General features: G+C 46.9%; 8 protein-coding genes across 9 annotated transcripts; 3 read left to right on the forward strand and 5 right to left on the reverse strand.

Moving 5' to 3' along the window:
• Window positions 1-1,018: 1,018 nt before the first annotated feature.
• On the forward strand, window positions 1,019-2,818 carry LOC117890899 (F-actin-capping protein subunit alpha). The gene is made up of 3 exons (XM_034795994.1): window positions 1,019-1,496; window positions 1,713-1,882; window positions 1,942-2,818. The coding sequence occupies exons 1-3, from the start codon at window positions 1,256-1,258 to the stop codon at window positions 2,389-2,391; spliced, it is 861 nt and encodes a 286-aa protein (XP_034651885.1). The 5' UTR covers window positions 1,019-1,255; the 3' UTR covers window positions 2,392-2,818.
• Window positions 2,819-3,215: 397 nt separating this feature from the next.
• Window positions 3,216-3,941, reverse strand: LOC117890900. The gene is made up of 2 exons (XM_034795995.1): window positions 3,536-3,941; window positions 3,216-3,479 (listed from the first exon to the last, which is right to left on the reverse strand). The coding sequence occupies exons 1-2, from the start codon at window positions 3,819-3,821 to the stop codon at window positions 3,280-3,282; spliced, it is 486 nt and encodes a 161-aa protein (XP_034651886.1). The 5' UTR covers window positions 3,822-3,941; the 3' UTR covers window positions 3,216-3,279.
• A 200-nt stretch (window positions 3,942-4,141) lies between these two features.
• LOC117890610 (39S ribosomal protein L54, mitochondrial) lies at window positions 4,142-4,955 on the forward strand. Its single transcript, XM_034795549.1, has 3 exons — window positions 4,142-4,349; window positions 4,415-4,548; window positions 4,602-4,955. Exons 1-3 carry the CDS (start codon window positions 4,241-4,243, stop codon window positions 4,761-4,763), a joined length of 405 nt encoding a protein of 134 aa, XP_034651440.1. The 5' UTR covers window positions 4,142-4,240; the 3' UTR covers window positions 4,764-4,955.
• A 42-nt stretch (window positions 4,956-4,997) lies between these two features.
• LOC117890608 (chitinase-3-like protein 1) lies at window positions 4,998-6,598 on the forward strand. Its single transcript, XM_034795546.1, has 3 exons — window positions 4,998-5,125; window positions 5,179-5,635; window positions 5,695-6,598. Exons 1-3 carry the CDS (start codon window positions 5,047-5,049, stop codon window positions 6,581-6,583), a joined length of 1,425 nt encoding a protein of 474 aa, XP_034651437.1. The 5' UTR covers window positions 4,998-5,046; the 3' UTR covers window positions 6,584-6,598.
• On the reverse strand, window positions 6,596-10,283 carry LOC117890609 (chitinase-like protein 3). Of its 2 annotated transcripts, none has more exons than XM_034795548.1 (4): window positions 10,202-10,283; window positions 7,924-8,100; window positions 7,602-7,869; window positions 6,596-7,540 (listed from the first exon to the last, which is right to left on the reverse strand). In XM_034795548.1, exons 1-4 carry the CDS (start codon window positions 10,266-10,268, stop codon window positions 6,643-6,645), a joined length of 1,410 nt encoding a protein of 469 aa, XP_034651439.1. In that variant the 5' UTR covers window positions 10,269-10,283; the 3' UTR covers window positions 6,596-6,642. The 2 variants fall into 2 exon arrangements, with proteins under 2 accessions (XP_034651439.1, XP_034651438.1); XM_034795547.1 differs by lacking the exon at window positions 10,202-10,283 and adding an exon at window positions 8,151-8,304.
• A 395-nt stretch (window positions 10,284-10,678) lies between these two features.
• LOC117891446 (acidic mammalian chitinase) lies at window positions 10,679-12,294 on the reverse strand. The gene is made up of 4 exons (XM_034796926.1): window positions 12,194-12,294; window positions 11,947-12,123; window positions 11,621-11,891; window positions 10,679-11,558 (listed from the first exon to the last, which is right to left on the reverse strand). The coding sequence occupies exons 1-4, from the start codon at window positions 12,276-12,278 to the stop codon at window positions 10,694-10,696; spliced, it is 1,398 nt and encodes a 465-aa protein (XP_034652817.1). The 5' UTR covers window positions 12,279-12,294; the 3' UTR covers window positions 10,679-10,693.
• A 737-nt stretch (window positions 12,295-13,031) lies between these two features.
• LOC117891657 (acidic mammalian chitinase) lies at window positions 13,032-14,341 on the reverse strand. Its single transcript, XM_034797211.1, has 3 exons — window positions 14,261-14,341; window positions 13,755-14,196; window positions 13,032-13,686 (listed from the first exon to the last, which is right to left on the reverse strand). The coding sequence occupies exons 1-3, from the start codon at window positions 14,322-14,324 to the stop codon at window positions 13,083-13,085; spliced, it is 1,110 nt and encodes a 369-aa protein (XP_034653102.1). The 5' UTR covers window positions 14,325-14,341; the 3' UTR covers window positions 13,032-13,082.
• Window positions 14,342-14,904: 563 nt separating this feature from the next.
• Window positions 14,905-17,234, reverse strand: LOC117891658 (C3 and PZP-like alpha-2-macroglobulin domain-containing protein 8). Its single transcript, XM_034797213.1, has 3 exons — window positions 17,103-17,234; window positions 15,651-16,052; window positions 14,905-15,589 (listed from the first exon to the last, which is right to left on the reverse strand). The coding sequence occupies exons 1-3, from the start codon at window positions 17,110-17,112 to the stop codon at window positions 15,111-15,113; spliced, it is 891 nt and encodes a 296-aa protein (XP_034653104.1). The 5' UTR covers window positions 17,113-17,234; the 3' UTR covers window positions 14,905-15,110.
• Window positions 17,235-20,308: the final 3,074 nt, after the last annotated feature.

Genomic DNA, 20,308 nt, shown 5'->3' on the forward strand with positions numbered 1-20,308 from the left:
TATACCGCCTGACCTTGGAAAATATATCAAAAGATATCTCTAATTTTAAAAATATACCGTAAATATACCAGAATCTTAAGTCATATTCCTCGATTTTGATGTTCAATTTGATATTGCCAGCTTGAAAAGACTTTTAACACTGAAACAATAATTTATCCAGATGGAAGAATCAATTTTGTCTATTAGTAATACTCCTTTTTATCGGATTGTATACCTCATGACTTTTTAATTGTGTTTTTGGGATTGTGTTCACTTCTTGAAATACGCAATTATGAGTAAGAATATACCCTCAGAAAATATACCGAAAGAATGAGGATTTCGAATTACACTTTCCCGGTCTCATTTTTGCAACTCAAGGATGAGTACTTGCATATATCAATAGTTTGAACTATTTGGCGGTGATATCCTCTTCTTTTAAAAATAGGCTCATTACCATACCATTAGAAATAATAGTTAAAATATGTTTTGAACACAAAACACATTAAGTTTCGGATAAACCAGTGATTCCTCCCCTATTTAAAATATTTAAAAAAAGACCAGACTCAATGAGAATGTATTAAATTCGAGATATAGAAAAGAAATGAAATTAAAGTCATTACTAACGTTTATAAACAGGTGACAAAACGAAATTTTAACATAACACGAGTGCAATAGGGTATACAAAGGCCCTTACAGGTTCACAAGCAACAAGCGGTCAAATACGTAACATTCTTACGTTTTATGCCAATTTATTTTGCATATTCCTTCTTAGCTCGAATCATTTTTGGAAAGCAATCCAATAAAAAGAAGTCGTGAAGACTAAAGAAGCTTATGGAGAATTTATCGAAAAATCCAATAAAATGATAAGTTTAGTGCTGGGAGTCCTAACTAGCCAATAATATTAATCAGAACATCAAAATCGAGGAAAAGGATTAAGAATTTACTGTATATATACGATATTTTGTAATTTGTGAAGGTATATTTCGGTATATTTTTGAGGGCCGTGCGGTATATTTTATCGCAGTCCGCGGTCACACTGCTGCTGAATCGTCATCGTTGTCCTATTTTGAGAAAAAAAGATCTCACAGTGTTTTTGTATGTTATTTATCATAGAAAACATTAAAAGAAAACAGTTGTAACACCTGCACTACCATTAAAAGCAGCCCAGCAGCGCCGACCACTGAAGCAATAGCACGAGCAACGAGGAGCGCTGACAAAGAACTCACAAAACCAAACAACTGCCCCTGCCCCGATTTTGTGAATCACCAACGGAATTATGGAACAAACACAGATTACAGATGCAGAAAAGGTGCGCATCGTGTCCGACTTCATTCTGCATGCTCCGCCCGGCGAGTTCAACGAGGTGTTCAACGACGTGCGCGAGCTGCTGAAGAACGACGCTCTGCTGAAGGACGGTGCCAGCCACGCCTTCTCACAGTACAACAAGGACCAGCTGACACCGGTGCGCATCGAGAACAGCAACCACAGCGCCATCATATCGGAGTTTAACGATTTGGGTTAGTATCGGTTAATCCGTTATTCGGTCCATATATGGGCGCACTCATGCAGCAGCGATCCCCCTCGCCTGCACTGATGACATTTAATTGTGAGTCACGAACCACAAAAATTTCAACTTTTGTTTGATATCTTTTGGTGTTCGTTCGTCTTTGTTGATGTATAAATACCAAAAAGGCTTTCCCTACTGATAAGGCAACGAAAATAATCTTTTTCAGGCAACGGTCGCTTCTATGATCCACGCACAAATAAGGCCTTCAAATACGACCACCTACGGAAAGAGGCGTCCGACTATCAGGATGTGGATGCGGATGCCAATTCGGAGCCCTGGAGGGCGGCCCTGGATCTGGAGACGCTTGCATACACTGCCAGTCACTATAGGCACGGGGTACGCTTTCGAGTTCCTCTGCGAAATTACAATTAATAACTGAAATTTTCGTTTTGCAGGTCAGCTCCGTTTTTGGAAAGTCGCAGGGCAACCAGATTACGTTAACCATTTGCATTGAGGACCACCAGTTCCAGCCGAAGAACTACTGGAACGGCCGATGGCGTTCGCAGTGGCACGTCACCTTCCAGGCGGGCAGTGGATTGGCCGAGCTGAAGGGCGTGTTGAAGGTGCAGGTGCACTACTACGAGGACGGCAACGTGCAGCTGGTGTCCTCCAAGGAGTGCCGGGAGAGTGTTGTGATCTCCAACGAGCAGCAGATGGCCAAGGAGGTGATGCGGCTCATCGAGGAGGCCGAGAACGAGTACCAGTTGGCCATTTCGGAGAATTATCAAACGATGTCGGACACGACTTTCAAGGCAATGCGCCGCCAGCTGCCCATAACCAGGACCAAGATAGACTGGAGCAAAATCGTCTCGTACAGCATTGGCAAGGAGCTGAAAACGCAATAAGACCAGGAGCTGCAAGCGGAAGCGGAACCGGAAGGGACACAGCAGTCGACAAAGCGGCCCAACAGTCTTCCACTTGCAATGGCCAAGCGAGATATGTAACTGAAACAGCAGCATTAAAAATTACACAGAAGGAACAGGATCACGAATACAAGTTTAAACTAAATGTCTGTAATTTGCCTATAAACATACATACATACATACATATGCATACATATATACAACGTGTATTTACAATGTGTTATATACTATAACTAACGATGAATGCACTGCACTGCACATGCAAAGCTACATTTAATTATGATCAGATATGATTCAATTGAATGAATTTGGACAATGAATGATGCGCTGTTGCCCCCCAGTCACACTCGCCACCAATTGTCGCCTTTATCGTTTAAGATTGAGCATTAAACGCGGTTTTTATCATGTACGAGCGATCTGACTTATGTATTGTGTTATTCTAATTTTAAACAGACACAAGATCAGTGCACTATATGTATGTACGAGCAGCGCAGCTTGTGGTGTGGGCCCATCCATCCCGTCCCGTCCAACTGTAAGAATTTTTGATTTGGACACAACACTTGGAACTGCGACTCCGATTTAATGTGTTTCTAATAGTTTTAGAGAGCTCCTCCTGTTTCCGCCACAGTTTTCTCAACTCAAATGCTTCCCCCCCGATTACCTTACCCACAAGATGAACATTTGTTAGCATAGGAAGCTAAGTAATTGACATTTTAGCCAGCTTTTCATTGACAAAAGACTTTGATTTTATAAAACAACAACAATAAATGTGTAATTAAAATACCTTAAATATGAAACATTTAAGATTGCTTGAATTAGTCAAATTTAATGAGAATAAAACTAACTAAATCGAAAATTGTTACTACATTTCTACAACCTATCTGGCTGTTGTGGGTGTTCGTTTAGCGCCTGTTCATAGATCCTCTTCGTGGAGTTCTCCTGCTGAGTCGTCTCGTCCTCCGATTTCTTGAGCAGGAAACGCTTATCAGGATTACTCTTCGTTTCCAGTTCTAGTCGGTCAATCAGCCAGCCTTTGTCTGGCATATTGGACGCCCAGAAGTACAGGGTTCCTGCAGAGAAATGTTTAAAGTCTCAGTAAAGACAATTGTCCTTGCCTTGAGCTTACCTTTGTCCTTGCTGCCATGCACTGAGACCTCCAATTGTGCCCTCTCCGCATTGCAGTTGTTATTTGCGTTGGAAAGATCAATGCCAGACTCTCTAATAGGTTCGCCCAGCAGCTTCACAGCTCCCTTGTGGTGCCGCAGGGCACTGATGGCCAGTTTGTAGTAATCGCAGGATTTTACGCGGTCCTCCAACTTCCAGCGCATGTACATGACCGCTGAAATGGAAGCAACCGCGCCGTAAACGCATATGTTTCCCAGTGTCCGGTTGGAGGGCATTCGAAATCCCATTTTTGGTTTATATTATTTTTGGCACTTGTGTAATTTGTTATAACCGGCGCCGACATAGAGGTGGAAATCGATCCATCCGATAGTAAGGAAGTCTGATCTTTGATTTTGTGATATCTGCAAAGGGGGTTTAAGGAGGACTGAAAATAATTACAACCTGCCTCTTTATTTTCCCATTTTGCAAATGACTAAATGTTTCGACTTTGATGAAAGTAAAATCGAACTTAAAGTATTCATCAAAGTTTGTTTACCGATACTTCTCGTGAGTTATTCAATAGGCCATCGCTACAGTGCAGTGTGACCACATGTTGAATTGCCAGGGCTGGAGTGTTGCTGCATCAGATTATACAACAAAACAGAAGTTTCCGCTATTAAATGGTTATTTGTTAATTAAATTGAAGCGGAAACAGGAATACACAATAATGAGTAGCTTTACTGTGGCATTAGCTATGCTGAGGCAGCGTGTGTTTGCTCCTGCACTGGCAACATCAACACGTTGTTACGCCGTGAAGCCGGCGGCGGCGGCCCCAGGTGAGTGAGCCTCAATCTTAGATATCGTAAATCAGATAAAGTTTAACTTTATCCATGCTTTGCAGGTGCCAAAAAGAAGAAGCTGGGAAAGCTTGGACCCATAATGGAAAAGAAGGTCATTCCCGTGGAAACAGACGCCAACAAACTGGTGGCCTACGTGTGCGGCAGCAACTACCTAAAGACTGGCCAGGACGTCAAGGTGAGTGCCAGGGAAGGAGAATGTGTGCGCGACTGCTAAACTCTTTTCTTCAGATCAAACCGGATGCAGAGTACCCCGACTGGCTGTGGACACTCAACACAGAGCGGATAATACCCCTGGACGAGCTTGATCCCAACACGAAGCAATACTGGAGACGCTTGCGAAAGATGGCCCTGCGCCGAAACAATCAGCTCTCCAAGCTGAAGAAGTTCTAGAGGCTGGGGCCAGTACTGGCGTTTAGTTGTTATCATTGTTTCGAGAAGACCAGACCTTGGCCTTCAACTTTCCTAAGTGTTCAATCGTGTTGGACCTGTGTTTGCCTTGCTGTCCGGAGCGCAAGTATATAAACACTTATTCGATTGTGTTTTCTGCAAGTGTAAATAAGCGTAAATACATTTTACAACGTCGCGTGCACTTCTTATCAATAATCTCGATTGTATATAAGTCGCGATCTACACGGAAAATTCGATCAATGCGGCACAAGTGCCCCAAAGAAAAATGTCGAAAGTTTTAGTGCTGCTGCTGCTCGGGGTAGTCCTGATGGCTGCATCGTCGGTCGCTCAAGGAAATGCCTCAAGTAAGTAGTCGCCAACAAACCGATGCCGATGCCTAATCCACAACGTTTCGCAGAGCACGTTGTCTGCTATCAGGGCACCTGGTCAGTGTACCGACCCGGCTCCGGTAAGTTCGGTGTGGAGGATATCGATCCCTTTCTGTGCACACACTTAATATACGCCTTCCTGGGCATCGAGGAGACCGGACAGCTGCGCGTCATCGACTCCTATCTCGACTTGGAGGACAACGGTGGCCGTGGCAACATCAAGAGCTTCAACGCCCTCAAGCTCAAGAATCCCACGCTGAAAACCCTGGCGGCCGTTGGCGGGTGGAACGAGGGCTCCAAGAAGTTCTCCATCGTGGCCGCAGATGCCGAGAAGCGTTCGCGTTTTGTGGATGATGTGGTTCGCTTTCTGCAGCGTCACGGCTTCGACGGACTGGACCTGGACTGGGAGTATCCGGGCCAGCGTCACAGCCTGAATAACGAGGATCGCAGCAACTATATAACACTGCTGAAGGAACTCAAGGAGGGGTAAAGTATTTGGGTAACGTTCTCTGCTGTCTGACACGAGCACCCTCTACGTTTCCCAGGCTCGAACCCTTCAGCTTTCTGCTCAGTGCTGCCGTCGGATCCGCTCAGTTCTCGGCCGAACTTTCGTATCAAATCCCAGCCATTGTCCCCTATCTGGACCTGATCAATGTGATGGCATACGACCTGCATGGGCCCTGGGATGAGGTGGTGGGCATCAATGCCCCCCTGTATCCCTCTGCCAAAGATAAAAGCGTTCGCCAGAAGCAGCTCAATGTGGATGCCATCTTCAAGTACTGGCTGAATGCAGGTGCCCCGCCGGAGAAACTGATTCTCGGTGTTCCCTTTTATGGGCGCACATTCACGCTAGCTTCAGCCGAGAGCCATGAGCCGGGCTCGGCGCACATTGGACGCGGCATTGCTGGCAAATATTCCCGCGAACCGGGCGTCCTTGGCTACAACGAGCTCTGCGAGCAGCTGCAGCAGGAGGAGTGGACCGAGAAGTGGGAGACGGAGCAGCAGGTTCCCTATGCCTACAGGCAGCGCCAGTGGGTGGGCTATGAGAATTCGCGCAGCCTCTCGCTCAAGGCTCAGTATGCGGTGGATCACCAGCTGGGCGGCATTATGATCTGGTCCCTGGAGTCGGACGATTTTCGTGGCACCTGCGGCCAGCAGCGTTACCCTCTGCTGCGCGCTATCAATCGAGTGCTCTTCGGCAGCGACACTCCCACAGGTCTCACCACCGAAGCGAGTAACGAAGTGGAGGAGGAGGAGAAAGCAGGATTCAGCTGCCCAGCCGCTGGTCCAATTGGCTTTGTGCGCGATCCCAACAACTGCTCGAAGTTCTACTACTGCAATGGAGGCATCACCCACAGCTTCGACTGTCCCGCTGGCCTGAGCTTCGATCCACACACTGACAGCTGTAATTACTCCGCTGCAGTAAAGTGTTAACCACGCCCACGCCTACGTATTATTCGTTTTGTATTTGGTTCACTTGTTTGCGGTTCGGGCTACTCGACAATCTTCAGATTTACGGGCATGTTCTCGAAGTTGTAGACGGGCATGCCCGGACGCCAGGTGACAAAGTTCTGATCGCACTTCACCTGCTCCTTGGGCATGCATTCGATTCGGGCCTCATCAAAGTAGTAGCCGGGCAGGCACTCGTAGTCGATGCGCTCACCATTCTGGCACTCGTAGTAGAGCTGGCAGTCCCACATTTGGCGAAAGAATCCATTCTTCGGGCAGAGACCCATGGACTCGGTTGTCGATGGTTCGGGTGCCAGGATGGTGATGTCTCCGAGTGCGGCGAGTATGACACGCCCCAGGCTGTGGGTCTCGCCGCACTTGCCGTAATAGTCATCCGAATCGATGGTCCAGGCCATGGCGCCGCCCAGGTTGTGGCTCTTCAGCAGATGCATCTTCGCCCAGATGCTGCGCGCGTTCTCGTAGCTAATCCAATGGTCGCCCTTGTAGGCATACGGCACCTGGGCCTGCTCATCGAACTTCTGTGTCCATGAGCTGGCGAAACCGCACCACTCGGCGTAGGTCATGAAGCCAGGTTCGCGGGTCAGCGGAGTCTTGAGGCCAGGACCCTTGCACGGGGAACCGACGGTGTTCTGGTGATTGTCCATGATGTACGAGCGCACAAAGAGCGGAATGTTGAGGATCAGCTTAGCTGGCGCCTTGCCCAGCTTCTTCCAGAGCTTGACGGAGTCCACGACGCTGTTCTCGCCAGAGAGCGGGGCGTTGTAGCCGAGACGCATCTCATACGGATCCCGATTGTCGTGGTGCATCAGGTTGATGTAATGCACATGCTTGACCAGTTTGGGAATGTCGTAGTACTCCAGGGTGCTCCTGTCAGTGCGCCCCAACACGGCCACCATCAGAACAAATTGATGCTCCTGGCAACTAAAGAGAGCAACGACAGCACTTAACAGAGATCAGCATGGTAGCTGTGCCTTGGACTTACACTATCTTCAGCTCCTCCAGCAATAGGACAAAGTTCCTGCGATCCTCGGGCTTGCCGCCGCGCTGCGTGGGATAGCGCCAGTCGATCTGGACTCCGTCGAAGCGCCACTCGTACATGAACTCGATCAGCGAGGTGAAGAAGCGATCCCGCTTGCGAGAGTCCGCTGCCATCCTGGAGAAGTCGCTCGACTCCTCCAGCCAGCCGCCGATCGTGAACATTACCTTCTTCACATTCTCTCGCTTGAGGCGGTGTGCGACATTGAGCATATCTGAGGACTCCAGAGGATTAGTTGGCAACCCATAAAGTCTGGACCCGTTCTCACCATTTTCAAGCAGCAGATACTTGTCAGTGATCTTCACTTCGCCCGTCTCCCCATCCACACCCACGCCAGTGCCATAGACCAAATGCGTGCAGAGCCTAAGATCAACATTCCAGGAATAAAACTTGCTCGCATTCTTGTAGTAATAGGAACCCAAATCGTATTGGCAGAATATTTTATCTGCAAAGTAAAGTTTACTCTCTTTAAATCCCTTTTCTGTGTGTACTTACACTCCTTAGCCGCACAGCCGCAGACCATAAAGATCAGCAGCACAAACGCACAATTAAGTGAACACATTATAAACACAATTCTGATGAATGAAACTTGCAATTTACGTTACTTGACACAAGAAAAAACAAACAAAATATGATATTTAAACGATGTGACTTTCTCGTTTTGTTTTCTGTTAATTTTTGATCAGGCGAGTTGAAATGTTTGAAGTATAATATGTATTTGTGGACTGGATTGGAGAGGGCTTCCAAATAGAAAAGGTAACTTGATTTTTAACTAATCAACTACTCCGATTCATAATTTTAATGCAGCTTTTTTGGCACCAAGAATAAATTTAGATTGGGAAGCAAAAAGAGTGGAGAGAAAGAGCAGCAACAATCAGTCGTAAGGGCAGTATCAGTAGAGCAGCATCAAAAATAATTCCATTGAACATAAACAACTAAATAAACTAAGTGCAAACTCAGTTTATTTACACACATATCCAATATGCTTTATTAACTGCTAAAGTATTAGCGCAAATATGATCTGACTTTCCCTGGCTACTTGCAAATTTAAAGATTTAAATATAATCACGATACTTGTTCCTATCGCCTGATTTTAGTCTCTCCAGTGCGGCCTCTAATGATGGACATCTGACCTCTTTCATGGGCCTGCATGCGGACTTGGCCTCGTCGAAGAACTCTTCAAAGGGGCACTCGTAGTCGAATTTCTCGCCTCGCGAACACCCGTAGTAGAGCTGACAATCCTGCGGATCGCGAAACAGACCATCTTTCGGACAGGGTGCTGGCGTAGTTGTCGTCACCGGATCCACTATGACTGCTTTCGGATCGATCGCCTCTAATATGACACGCCCCAGGCTGTGCTTCTTGCCGCAGTTGCCAGCAAAGTCATCCGAATCGATGGTCCAGGGCATGACGCCGCCCAGGTTCTGGGACTTCATCAGCTCTATCTTCGCCAGGATGCTGCGGTTATTCTCGTAGCTAATCCATTGGTCGCCTTTGTAGGCATACGGCACCTTCGCCTGCTCATCATATTTCTGCGTCCATTTGTCTGCCTGGGTGCACCATTCGTTGTAGGTCATGAAGCCGAGCTTGTTGCTCAGTGGCGTCATGGGACCCGGACCCTTTGACCGAGAACCAACGCTGGTCTTGCGCCTTTCCCTGATGTACGAGCGCACGAAGAGCGGAATGCTCATGATCAGCTTGCCTGGAGCTTTGCCCAGCTTCTTCCAGAGCTTGATGGACTCCCCGACGCTATGCTTGCCAGAGAGCGGGGCATTGTGGCGAAGTTGTGACTGGTACGGGTCCCGACTGTCGTGGAACAACAGGCTAACGAAGTGCACATGCCTGACCAGATTGGGAATGTCGTAGTACTCCAGGGTGCTCCTGTCAGTGCGCCCCAAAACGGCAACCATCAGCATAAAACCGTAGTCATCCAATCTAGGAAAGAAGGAGATCGATTATGTGCCTGGACAGTTGACTGTAGCAGCAGCGTTTGTACCTAATTTTTAATTCTTTTAGCAAGGTGATAAAGTTCTTTCGATCCTCGGGTCTGCCACCACGCTGCGTGGGATAGCGCCAGTCGATCTGGACGCCAACCAAGCCCCACTCGTATATGAACTCGATCACCGAGTCTAGGAACCGGTCCCGCTTGGTAGAGCTGGCTGCCAGCTTGGAGAACTCGCTCGACTCCGCACCCCATCCGCCGATCGTGCCCACGATTCTGTCGAGTTTTCCATGGTACAATATATGATGGGTGCTCATTAGTTCTGAGGATGTTCGAGGTGCTTCAATAAGGTGCTTCTCTGCTGTTTCTATGCTCACCGTCATCGTCAATCATATAGCCAGGCTGTCGCTTCAATTCGCCCGTCTCCCCATTCACACCCACGCCAGTGGAAAGGATCAAAACCGTGCAGAGCCTTTCATCGATGTCCATGAAAGTGAACTGACTCGCATTCTTGTGGTAGAAAGAACCCAAATCGTATTGGCAGAATATTTTATCTGCAAATTCCACTTTACTTTCTGGCAATCCCTATTCCGTCTGTACTTACACTCCTTCGCCGCACAGCCGCAGATCGTAAAGATCATCAGCACAAATGCACAATTGAGGGGCCACATGATTAGCTTGAATAAAACTTGAAATTTTTCAATACATAGTATGAGAAAATCCAAAATAAACTAACAGAAGCCATAGCTCTGAGTTGTCAATGGAAAGTCGAAGCAAAAGCAAAGCAAACTTGTTGCTGGAATCACTTTAATGTGCAATGTGGATATCAATTTCAATGGAAGTGCAATATGTGGGTGGGGTATATGGTTTCGAGTGGAAACACATTCCCCACCTTATCAGTAGTGAAATAATATTGAAATTGACTCATTGTTTGTTGTGGCTTTATCTGCAAACTCTACTTTTGTGTGACGAAGTGTCCAAATAAAACCTAATCGGAATTTGTTTAGTCATAAATCTGAGTTTATCTCACAATCGCCACTTGAAGATCTCTGCATTCGTATTAATCTCTCAATTGGTTTTATTTGTGTTTTAATTTTTAGTAGGGGCAGGAGGTCTGCGACGGCCAAGTGCAGGTTGTGGTAATTACATCGAAATAGAGACCCGATGGACACTCAAAGTCATACCGCAGTCCACCGACACACTGGTAGTATTTGGCGCAGTCGCTGCTGTGCAGGAAATAGCCATCGTTGGAGCAATCTCCAGCTGGGGATCCACCTCCGCCACCGCCACCGCCCTGAGTTGGACCAGGTGTGGGAGCAGGCGTTACAATGCCACCACCAGCACCTCCTCCGCTCACCTCATTGCCCAGAGCACGGTTGATGGTCTTCAGCAGGGGATAAGACTCGCCACAGAGGCCGCGGAAGTCGTCCGTCTCAATGGACCACATCATGACACCGCCCAGGTTGCGCGACTCCACCAGCTTCATCTTCAACTGGATGCTCTCGGGATTATCGTAGCCGATCCACTGGTCGCCCTGGAAGGCGTACGGAGCACCAGTCTCCTGGTCGAACACCGTCTGCCAGTTGTTCAGGCAGATCTCGTGGTAGCCCATGAAGCCATTCTCCCGCGTGTACACGCCAGCGGTGCCAGGGCCAATGCAAGCGGCGCCGGGCCAGTTCTGTGAGGCGTCCGACATCTGGTAGCTGTGGCCATAGAAGCCAATGCCCAGGATCAGCTTCTCGGCGGGTGCACCCTGGGCCAGCCAGTAGTCAATGGACTCGGTCACCTCCGGCAGGGGTGCGTTCAGGCCCAGATAGCCATCGAGTGCCATGTGGAAGTCGTAGGTCATCACATTGATGAAGGTCAGATGCTGGGAGATGGCCGGAATATCGTAGGAGATGGTCGCCGACTTTTCGGATGCGCCCACAGCAATGCCCAGCTCCAGGCCATACCGATCGAAGCTGTTTGAAGTGGAAGAGAGTTCTAAGAAGGGAAACCCAACCCCTGCCTGATGCACACTCACGTTTCCTTGATCTCTCGGAGAAGTGTCACAAAGTTGACGCGATCTGCCTCGCTGCCGCCGCGCTGTCCGGGATACTCCCAGTCGAGGTCCAAGCCGTCGAATCCGTGCTGCTGGATGAACGCCAATGTGGTGGAGATGAAGGTGGCACGCTTGCCGGCATCCGCGGCCAAAGCCGAGTACTTGATGGAGCCCTCGTTCCAGCCACCCACCACGGCCAGGATCTTCAGGTTGGGATTCCGTTGCTTCAGGGCAATCGTCTGACTGATGAAGCCTGTTTGCCCGAAAAAAAACATAAAGAGAGTTCTCCAGAGGCTGCAGTCACTTACCCAGTCCATCGTCCATGTCCAGCCAGGTGTCCAGCGACTTGAACTCGCCGCCATCGCCGATACCGAAGAAGGTGTAGCTGATGTGGGTGCACAGGAAGGGATCGATGTCGGAGGGCGTGAACTTGCCATCGCCCGGCCGATAGTTGGCCCAGGTGCCCCAGTAGCAGTTGACCAGCTCTACAGTAGGTGGATCGATAATGGTTACAGCTCAGACATCAGTTCCCACTCCAGTTCCCCCCACACTTACTTTCGCTGCTGCTGGCCACTTGCCCTAGGCCGAGGCAGAGGCAGAGGCAGAGCACTGAAAGTGCCCAGAATGTGTATAGCTTCATGGTGGAGTCGAATCTGAAGAGGTTCTGGCTTTGGCTGTACTTAGCTGTAGGTTATATAGGGCTCCCCTGATACCCGTGCAACTCTTATCTATCGTTTGTGAGTAGATAAGTCACCTCTTAGCGATCGTAATCGCCGTAAAGCAAAACATTTCCCTGATATATTGCATCCATCGGTGAAATTTCAACTATTTTCGAGTGCCCATCGATATCTCAGGTGCCCAAACACCTGTCAACAGCGAGATATCTGCATGTGCCTACAATATTTAAGATTAAATTATGTTAATAAATATTAATTTTGCACCCTCCAGTGGAGTGCATCTTGAAATGGTGCTCCATAAAACAACACAGGCCAATCCTCTTCACGATAGCACAAAGCACACTTCTGGTATACAACATTTCGATGGACCTCCAGCGGAGTGATTGGAAATTGAAGCCCCAAAATATGCCACAAGAAACCCATGTCCCAAGTGTGCCATAGAAACGATGGGCGGTAAGTCCATAATTGTACGCTAAGATCAGCAAAGTTTGGGCAACTTTATCGCTAGAAAAAAGCGTTCTACAATGGTTAAGCTTTGATCTAATTAGTCTCTTACTTTCTCTGAACTATTCCTCGGATAAGTAGAGGAACTTGAACCCTTTCTATGCACCCACTTCAGCTACACCTTGTTCTTCGGGAATGCCTGTGCAAGTAACTCCTTAAAATCTCTCGCTAACTCCACAAATTCTTAACCAAAAGTGACAAAAACAGTCTTATTTTCAATTCAATAATTCTTTATTTATGTTCATCGTTCGTTGCCGAAGCATTTACCAACGCAACTTCCTGTTGATGGTCTTCAGCAGGGGATAGGACTCGCCGCACTGACCGCGGTAGTCGTCGGTCTCCAGGGACCAGATCATGGCACCAGCCAGATTCTTGGACAGAGCAAAGTCCATCTTGTACTGCACACTGAGCACATTGTCGAAGCTCACCCACTGGTCACCGTTGTAGGCATAGGGAGCGGCATTGTTGTAGTCGAAGACGGTGTGCCAGTTGTTCAAGCAGATCTCGTTGTAGCCCAAGTAGCCGTTGTCGCCGGTGTAGGGTCCAGAGTTGCCAGCGCCGCGGCACGGTGCTCCGGGCCAGTTCTGGGAGGCATCAGACAGGGTGTAGCTGTGTCCGTAGGTGCCAACGCCGATGACCAGCTTGTTGGCGGGAGCGCCCTGGCTGAGCCAGAAGTTGATGGAATCCTCAACGGCCCACTGGGGAGCGTTGAAGCCGGTGTGTCCGTCGGAGGCCATGGCAAAGTCGTAGGTCATCACGTTGATGAAGTTCACGTGCTGGGCGATGTTGGAGATCTCGTAGGAGCCGCTGGCAAGAGACTCTCCTGCACCGACAGCAATTCCCAGCTCATAACCGTAGGGAGCAAAGCTAAAGGAGAAAAGTTGGGCGTCTCAGATGCCGGTCATTCTCAGAGGATGGACAGTTTTTGGACTTACGCTTCCTTGATCTCGCGCAGCAGGGTCACAAAGTTGGTGCGATCGTTCCAGTTGCCACCGCGCTGGTTGGGGTACTCCCAGTCCAGATCCAAGCCATCGAATCCATTGTTGCGCAGCAGGTTGAGGGCCGAGTTGATGAAGTTCTGGCGCTTGTACCAGTCACCGGCCATCGAGGAGTACTTGGTGGATCCCTCGTTCCAGCCGCCAACAACGGCGAGGACCTTCAGGTTGGGGTTCTGACGCTTCAGACCAACGGCCTGGCTAATGAAGCCCAGATCGTAGTCCAGCCAGGTGTCCAGGGACTGAATGTTGCCATCGTCCTTGATGCCAAAGAAGGAGTAACTCAGATGCGTGCACAGACCAGAGTCGATGTTGGAGACATCGAACTTGCCATTGCCGGTGCGGTAGTTGGCCCACGTTCCCCAATAGCAATTGACGATGCCTGTAGACGGGATTAATATATTATTGGAGTGGCCAAAGGATACACACTATGCGGTGGCACTCACGCTCAGCAACGATCACCTGGCTCAGGCAGAGACCCACAACGAGGAGTGCTAATAGTTTTCCCATTTTGATAATGATGTCTGTAGAACAGCGCCCCACACTATTTATACTGTTCTGGGCCAGACCCTATCGTTATCCTCATCCTTATCTACAGGCATGCATGCTGATAGCTCCTCCACTCGACTGACAAATTTATGAGACACTCGTCTCTGTATCTGAATACCAAACTGATTTCTCTTGCCCATCTGTTTGGACTCTTGAGCGAACCGTACCTAATAAACCCCATTAAATTAGAGGATAAGGATGTGTCAATTGGTTTTGCTTTCTAAGTTTAGTATTATTGATTTTAATCATTTGCATTCCATCGATAAGAGTTTCCATTAATGAACGGAATAAGCTACTATTTTTAGTGCATTTTTGTTCCAATTTTAAGTTCATTGATGGGCAAATGAGTTCATTCATTGGATCTCCTGACAATGGCAACATCATCTTTAGATGTAAAACATTTCAATGATTCCTTTAAACATAGTCTATTGCTCCATTTCCTACCCATCGTTTACTTTCATTGAGAAATTTCATCAAACAATTCCAAGTTTTGTTGTGCCTACTTTTGGGCGTGTTTTATTATTTTTCTTAAACATTTAAATGTTTGTTGTTTTTACCAATTTGTGCGAACAAAATAATAAACTTTTGGACGTTGATTCGAGATTCGTTAACAATATTGAATAGAAATGCAAGAATAAATATAATCCATAATTTATGCGTCCAGTTGAACTGTAAGCCGCGCAGATAAACAATTGTGAGTCAGTGCGTGTGTTTCCTCAGAGATTCGTAGATTCCCTAAGGCTCCATTTAGTTGGAGACGTAGATCTCGAACTCCTTGTAGGCCAGCTCCTCGCCGCCATAGGGGATGTAGCAGCAGCCGTGGGAGGGCTGCACCTTGCCGACGGTGATGGTGCCGTCGTGGGTGGCGCGTCCGATGAATAGGGGCTCACCCTCGGCAGTCTCGCCAGCGGGCAGGGCGTTGGGTGGAATGTTACCAGCCTCGACGGGCACCCATTGACCACCGCCGGCGCACAGAACTTCGTATTCGCCGTGTCCGTGCTCGCCACCGCCGTAGGCAATGTAGGTGACTCCGTGGGAAGGATGCAGCTTGCCGGGAATCAGATCGCCCTCGTGGCGGGCGCGTGCAATGTACAGCTGCTCGCTCCCGTCGAATCCGCCCTGCATGGAATTCGGTGGCACCTCTCCGTTGGCGGCTGGCACCCAGCAGCCTGGACCACTGCCCGTTGGTGCCGCAAAGCCCATAGCCGGAGCCGATGGTGCAGAATCTGTAAGAGAATAAGTTGGTAACTCGCAGTCACTTTATGAATCTGCAAACCTAATGCTCACCATCCAACAACCAGGTACCGCTGGCACCCCAGCCTGTGCAAATGCCGACAAAGTTCACCTGGAACAGGTCTCCGGCATCGTAGGAGAGGAAGGCGGCGGCGTCGCCCTCGCGGCCCACAGTGATGACATTGTCGTACCAGCGCACCCAGAAGCCGCGGAACTCTCCGGCATCCAAAATGCCGGGCGTGGGCACCTCCACCAGCTCGGGCTTCTGGCGGTCCTTGCGGATCACAGACTTGCTGTTCTCCCAGCCACCCAGGAAGATCTCGTAGATGGGTCCGCTCTCCTGTGGAGAGGGAGTCAGTGCCAAATGGGCATCCTTGGGGGAGCGCACCTTGAAGGTGAAAACTCCACCGTTGGCCGGGAAGAACTGGTACTCCAATTTATCGGGTGTGTTGATTTCTGCAAAGAAAAAAAAAAAAGGCATTCTTGGCTTAGCTTTTGCTGCAACTGTACCCAGATCGGAGTGTTTGGAGGCGATTTTTTCGAATGTTTGCCACAAACTACAAAATGAATCTATGAGAAATATCAGAACTGGAGCAGGCTGAACCGCAAAAGAATTCGCTGTTATTTCTATGCTTATACATATATTATTTATATATACCATGACAGATATATACGCAGATACATCAGATATTTTAGCGTCTGTTTTTGTTTTCGCTTCTTTATTAGCGCCATTCGGCTTGATGTGATGTCATTCCGATCGCTGTTCGTTCTTTCTGATATATTCTAGCCCATTCCACTCAAGCCCCGGTCGGGCCCAGCTTATAGCTCAAGAGTGAGGTGAACCAGCTTTATGGGGTCTGTTTACCCATACTCAAACAGCTACGAACATTTGAATGTCTGTTTTGGATCTGAGTGTTTGTTACACCAAATGTTTCCCAAGCCACATTATTCGCATGACATCATTTTAGGTGCATCTCTCTCTCGTCTATGACCCTCACGTTCCTCCCTAGCTCATTCTTATTGATTATTGCCAGAGTTCAAGGCGTAGACGTGTGACTCAGTCTGATTGCTGTATATGTACTTTGATTTTTGGACACTTTGAATAACAAAAAAATTAGTTGTTGTCCAAATTTGCACGATAATTGAATATGATCTGGATGATCTGATCACAAGGTGAAAGTTGCCTACGTATTTCGCAGTTCCCTAAACTACTTTACATCTTTTCAGGGCATCAATCAATTGACACTATGTAAAATAACCAAACTATCAGAAATCTTCGCCACCAGATGATTTATATGTTTCGTTTACTTCAGATGTTTTCGACTCTCGGAAAATAAATGCCGACACAGTTCTTCTTCTGCTTTGGGCGTTGGGCCAAAAGTTTCTCTGCGTTCCACTTGCCACTCTGCCCACTCTATCTTTTCCTATCACTGTTTACCCAATTAATATATTCCATTATCCAATAGCTCTATGCACTCCACTCTCCACCCACTCCAATGTACTCACCAATGGTCATGGTTGCTGTTCTTTCACTTTACGTTGCTCGCTTATTGAGATTCTGATTGGAACTGTCGCAATGGAGCTAATTTGCCGGCGAAGTAAGCACCAGACGACCCAAATGGGTGGAGAGCGGCAATGCGAAAAAATAAAAGCTCCAGTAGCTTTCGCTCTTACGGTGTGTTGTGTGGTGTGCGAGAGGAGAGGAGAGGAGCGATCGTTGTGTCTGTTTTGGGCCCAGAAAGTAGTCGACTGTACCTGCCGAGAACTATGTTTTATTTGGGGTATTACTGAATTAGAATGCATTTTGTTGCAGGGGGTTGATTAATGAATCGATTTCTTTTATAAGTATAAATATTATTTGTACATACTTCTGGAAATATATGTAATTTTATATGGGCAAAAGAGTATGACTACTTCGGCGTTTCACAGTTTGTTTTCGTAACTAGTTTTCTCTTGGCATGTCTATGAGTCAGTTTAGCAAAAGCTGCGACTGATGTCATCAAGCACAGCGAAAGCTTTCGATATTTTATGGCAAAGGGGGCATATTAGTTTTAGCCACAGCATGTAATATCCATCGATGTACTGCGACAAGATTAGCTAAGTGTTTTGCAGACATAACATTAAGTTAACTGATATTGCCAAAGTCCATACGATTTCCTAGGGTATTTCTGTCTCTCAACGTTCCGTTCTCTTTTGTTATGCTTTCGTCATTTATACTAGTGGCGTCATGTGCCGGTTTTATTTGAATTTGTCACATGCGGACCAGCTAAACCGGAACACCAAAAGTTATATAGCAATGACTTCACCGCAGAGACACAACGCTTATAAATTATATGAACAACATGTGAAAATGATTGTTAACTTTTTTGTTTGTGCTATTGCTAAGTATACTTTTAGGATGCATCTCAATTTTGAGTTGAGTTCTTTCTTAGTGCCTTTTGCTGGCCCCATCCTGAGGACAGACACCTCTCCTTAGCAGGGTGCGCAAGTTTCGCGACTTATCTTTCTTTTGCGTCATTCCCTTTTGGTGTCCCCTTTACCGTTTGGGGCTGTCAATGTCAGTCGTTGCCGTTCCGTTTCGCCGATTGTATGCCGCGCTCTTGCGTCTGTCTGTCTCCTTTTTTCTAGACACGTGCATGCGCAGAGCTTTTCAACGGAACGAAAATAATACACGATAAACCAATTGTGCTATAAGTAACAGCAGAAAGTGCCAACAGTGCCAATTCTTGTGATAAGAGTCGATCAATTGCTCATTCCCCCACATATTTTGTGTATTTATACCGCAGACACCTGAACAGACCTACACACCCAATGTAATCGGATGGCAAACCATATGGCAGACGAATAAACAAACAAAACGGTGCTCTCATATATTAAACCGTTTAATGTTTGTGGCAATGCAAACCGATCATATTACTGGAAGGGATTCACATTACCCTCAGTTTAGAGAGTGTTATGTTGCATAGTGAGGAGTAATCATTTCACCTTATCTTAGATATCGTTCAGATTTGCACTTTATAGACTGACGAGCCCCCGAAAGACCAAATGCGCAGATAACCGTGCAAAAAACAAGTCAACTTTGTTTACACTTTCCCATTTAGCTTTATTGTTCTATTTGCATAACAGCTTGACCTCTGGAATGTAGAACCAGACCCGTAACAGTGAGAGAGCTTCCCCTGGAATGCAATTCAATTTAGGAATATTTTTCCTGTTTCTCTAAAGTGGAATAAATTAACACGATTCAATTAGGGTTTCCGTTCCTGGGCTTTGTTTTCAGCTTTTTTCAAAGACAATTGCAAATCTGGTCGCCGGCTGGATTGGATGGGTTGATTCAATCGGATTCAATTTACCCTCGGTTCCAGTCCGACCACTAGAATTACTCACAAGACAGGCCTCCTCTTCCAAGTAGTGTCGGGGGAGCAGACAATTGAGACTAAAGTGCCCTAGGGCAATCAACTCAACACTACGAATAAATAGGAATAGCGAGAGGAAAAGTTTAGTACACTGAAAGCAAAGGAACGTTTTTGTAAAATATGCCCAAGTGAAATATAAATAATTCTTATGAAATACGTATCTAAAAATGTAAGCAAAATTATACGTGCACGTGTGCGTATGCCCCTCTCCGTCTGTTTTGTCGTGTTGACGAGCCCCCAACTTTTGAAAACATACAACTGTACATACATACATACACACATACATATGCCTACGCAAACTTGGATATGTGTGTATGTACATATGTCCATACAAACTTACATATGTACATATGTTCAATGTATGTCTGAAAGCTATGTTTGGACATTCGACTATACTATATTGTACATACATATGTACGCATGTATACTTTAGTGGTGAATGTCTGAAAGGTCGCAAAACGGGTTTAACTTCCTCTCATTATCTCTCTCTCTCTCTCTGAGATCTCTTCAAAAACGGGGGGAAGAGATCTCACCGCCACTTACATTTACTTTTGGTTTGATTTGATAAAGCTTCAGAGTTACTGTGCATTCGGAACCCTTTGAATTTTTATATTTAACTTCTGAATAATGTAATTCGCACTTGGTAATGAAGTTGTTCCGATAACTTTCTGCTTATCTTTCTTGTCTCTTGTGCTGCGTGGATGCTTGTACCCAGAGGTCATTGTCGAAGGTCATTGATATCTTGCGAGGAAAATGTATTGTTTTGACAAAATACACTCACACAATTTTTGGAACCGGTTAGTTAGGTACTCAGCAATTGGCAAGGGCACCTTGAAAATTACCTATTTATGTTTGTGAAAGGTGTAAGCAATATGTTTGTTTGTATCATACGTGAAGTTCCTAAACATTTTGTTTAGGGGTATTTCTAGCTATTTTACTGTCAACACGTCAGATTTCAAATGCTCTTGCGAATTGCATCAACCACGAAGGCCGAGAGAGTGCGATTGCAGACGTGCAAAGAACCCAGAAAGAAACGAAGGAAGTGTATTCATATATCGGGAGAGGGAGGGTACAAAAAAAAGAACCGGCGGAACACACTCGTGACGCTCGTCACACACGATGAGAGACCACCTCTCTCTTTTTCTCTTCCACTCGACAACAGCTGGCATTTTATACTAGCATACAAGTTCTGACTTGACATCTTCAGCATAATTCTTCAGCATGCTGAAAAAACTGAAACTAGTCATCTCAACAGATAAAAATCCAAATATCGGTAGACTTTGAGCTTAATAAGTGTGT

This window comes from Drosophila subobscura, chromosome E (genome assembly GCF_008121235.1).
Source record: "Drosophila subobscura isolate 14011-0131.10 chromosome E, UCBerk_Dsub_1.0, whole genome shotgun sequence".
Taxonomy (NCBI): domain Eukaryota; kingdom Metazoa; phylum Arthropoda; class Insecta; order Diptera; family Drosophilidae; genus Drosophila; species Drosophila subobscura.

Excerpts from the sequence above, each read along its gene's own strand:
- LOC117890610 (XM_034795549.1), top strand. The coding sequence starts at position 4,241 with ATGAGTAGCTTTACTGTGGCATTAGCTATGCTGAGGCAGCGTGTGTTT. Across the intron at positions 4,350-4,414 it reads GCCGGCGGCGGCGGCCCCAG|GTGCCAAAAAGAAGAAGCTG; the intron begins GTGAGTGAGCCT and ends CATGCTTTGCAG. Across the intron at positions 4,549-4,601 it reads AGACTGGCCAGGACGTCAAG|ATCAAACCGGATGCAGAGTA; the intron begins GTGAGTGCCAGG and ends TCTTTTCTTCAG.
- LOC117890608 (XM_034795546.1), top strand. The coding sequence starts at position 5,047 with ATGTCGAAAGTTTTAGTGCTGCTGCTGCTCGGGGTAGTCCTGATGGCT. Across the intron at positions 5,126-5,178 it reads CGCTCAAGGAAATGCCTCAA|AGCACGTTGTCTGCTATCAG; the intron begins GTAAGTAGTCGC and ends AACGTTTCGCAG. Across the intron at positions 5,636-5,694 it reads CTGAAGGAACTCAAGGAGGG|GCTCGAACCCTTCAGCTTTC; the intron begins GTAAAGTATTTG and ends TACGTTTCCCAG.
- LOC117891657 (XM_034797211.1), bottom strand. The coding sequence starts at position 14,324 with ATGGGAAAACTATTAGCACTCCTCGTTGTGGGTCTCTGCCTGAGCCAG. Across the intron at positions 14,197-14,260 it reads CCAGGTGATCGTTGCTGAGC|GCATCGTCAATTGCTATTGG; the intron begins GTGAGTGCCACC and ends TCCCGTCTACAG. Across the intron at positions 13,687-13,754 it reads CTGCGCGAGATCAAGGAAGC|CTTTGCTCCCTACGGTTATG; the intron begins GTAAGTCCAAAA and ends TTTCTCCTTTAG.
- LOC117890900 (XM_034795995.1), bottom strand. The coding sequence starts at position 3,821 with ATGGGATTTCGAATGCCCTCCAACCGGACACTGGGAAACATATGCGTT. Across the intron at positions 3,480-3,535 it reads GCATGGCAGCAAGGACAAAG|GAACCCTGTACTTCTGGGCG; the intron begins GTAAGCTCAAGG and ends ATTTCTCTGCAG.
- LOC117891658 (XM_034797213.1), bottom strand. Across the intron at positions 15,590-15,650 it reads CGGTACCTGGTTGTTGGATG|ATTCTGCACCATCGGCTCCG; the intron begins GTGAGCATTAGG and ends ATTCTCTTACAG.
- LOC117891446 (XM_034796926.1), bottom strand. The coding sequence starts at position 12,278 with ATGAAGCTATACACATTCTGGGCACTTTCAGTGCTCTGCCTCTGCCTC. Across the intron at positions 12,124-12,193 it reads AGTGGCCAGCAGCAGCGAAA|AGCTGGTCAACTGCTACTGG; the intron begins GTAAGTGTGGGG and ends CACCTACTGTAG. Across the intron at positions 11,559-11,620 it reads CTCCGAGAGATCAAGGAAAC|CTTCGATCGGTATGGCCTGG; the intron begins GTGAGTGTGCAT and ends CACTTCAAACAG.
- LOC117890899 (XM_034795994.1), top strand. The coding sequence starts at position 1,256 with ATGGAACAAACACAGATTACAGATGCAGAAAAGGTGCGCATCGTGTCC. Across the intron at positions 1,497-1,712 it reads ATCGGAGTTTAACGATTTGG|GCAACGGTCGCTTCTATGAT; the intron begins GTTAGTATCGGT and ends AATCTTTTTCAG. Across the intron at positions 1,883-1,941 it reads CCAGTCACTATAGGCACGGG|GTCAGCTCCGTTTTTGGAAA; the intron begins GTACGCTTTCGA and ends TTCGTTTTGCAG.
- LOC117890609 (XM_034795548.1), bottom strand. The coding sequence starts at position 10,268 with ATGTGGCCCCTCAATTGTGCATTTGTGCTGATGATCTTTACGATCTGC. Across the intron at positions 7,870-7,923 it reads GTATCTGCTGCTTGAAAATG|ATATGCTCAATGTCGCACAC; the intron begins GTGAGAACGGGT and ends TGGAGTCCTCAG. Across the intron at positions 7,541-7,601 it reads CTGGAGGAGCTGAAGATAGT|TTGCCAGGAGCATCAATTTG; the intron begins GTAAGTCCAAGG and ends TGCTCTCTTTAG.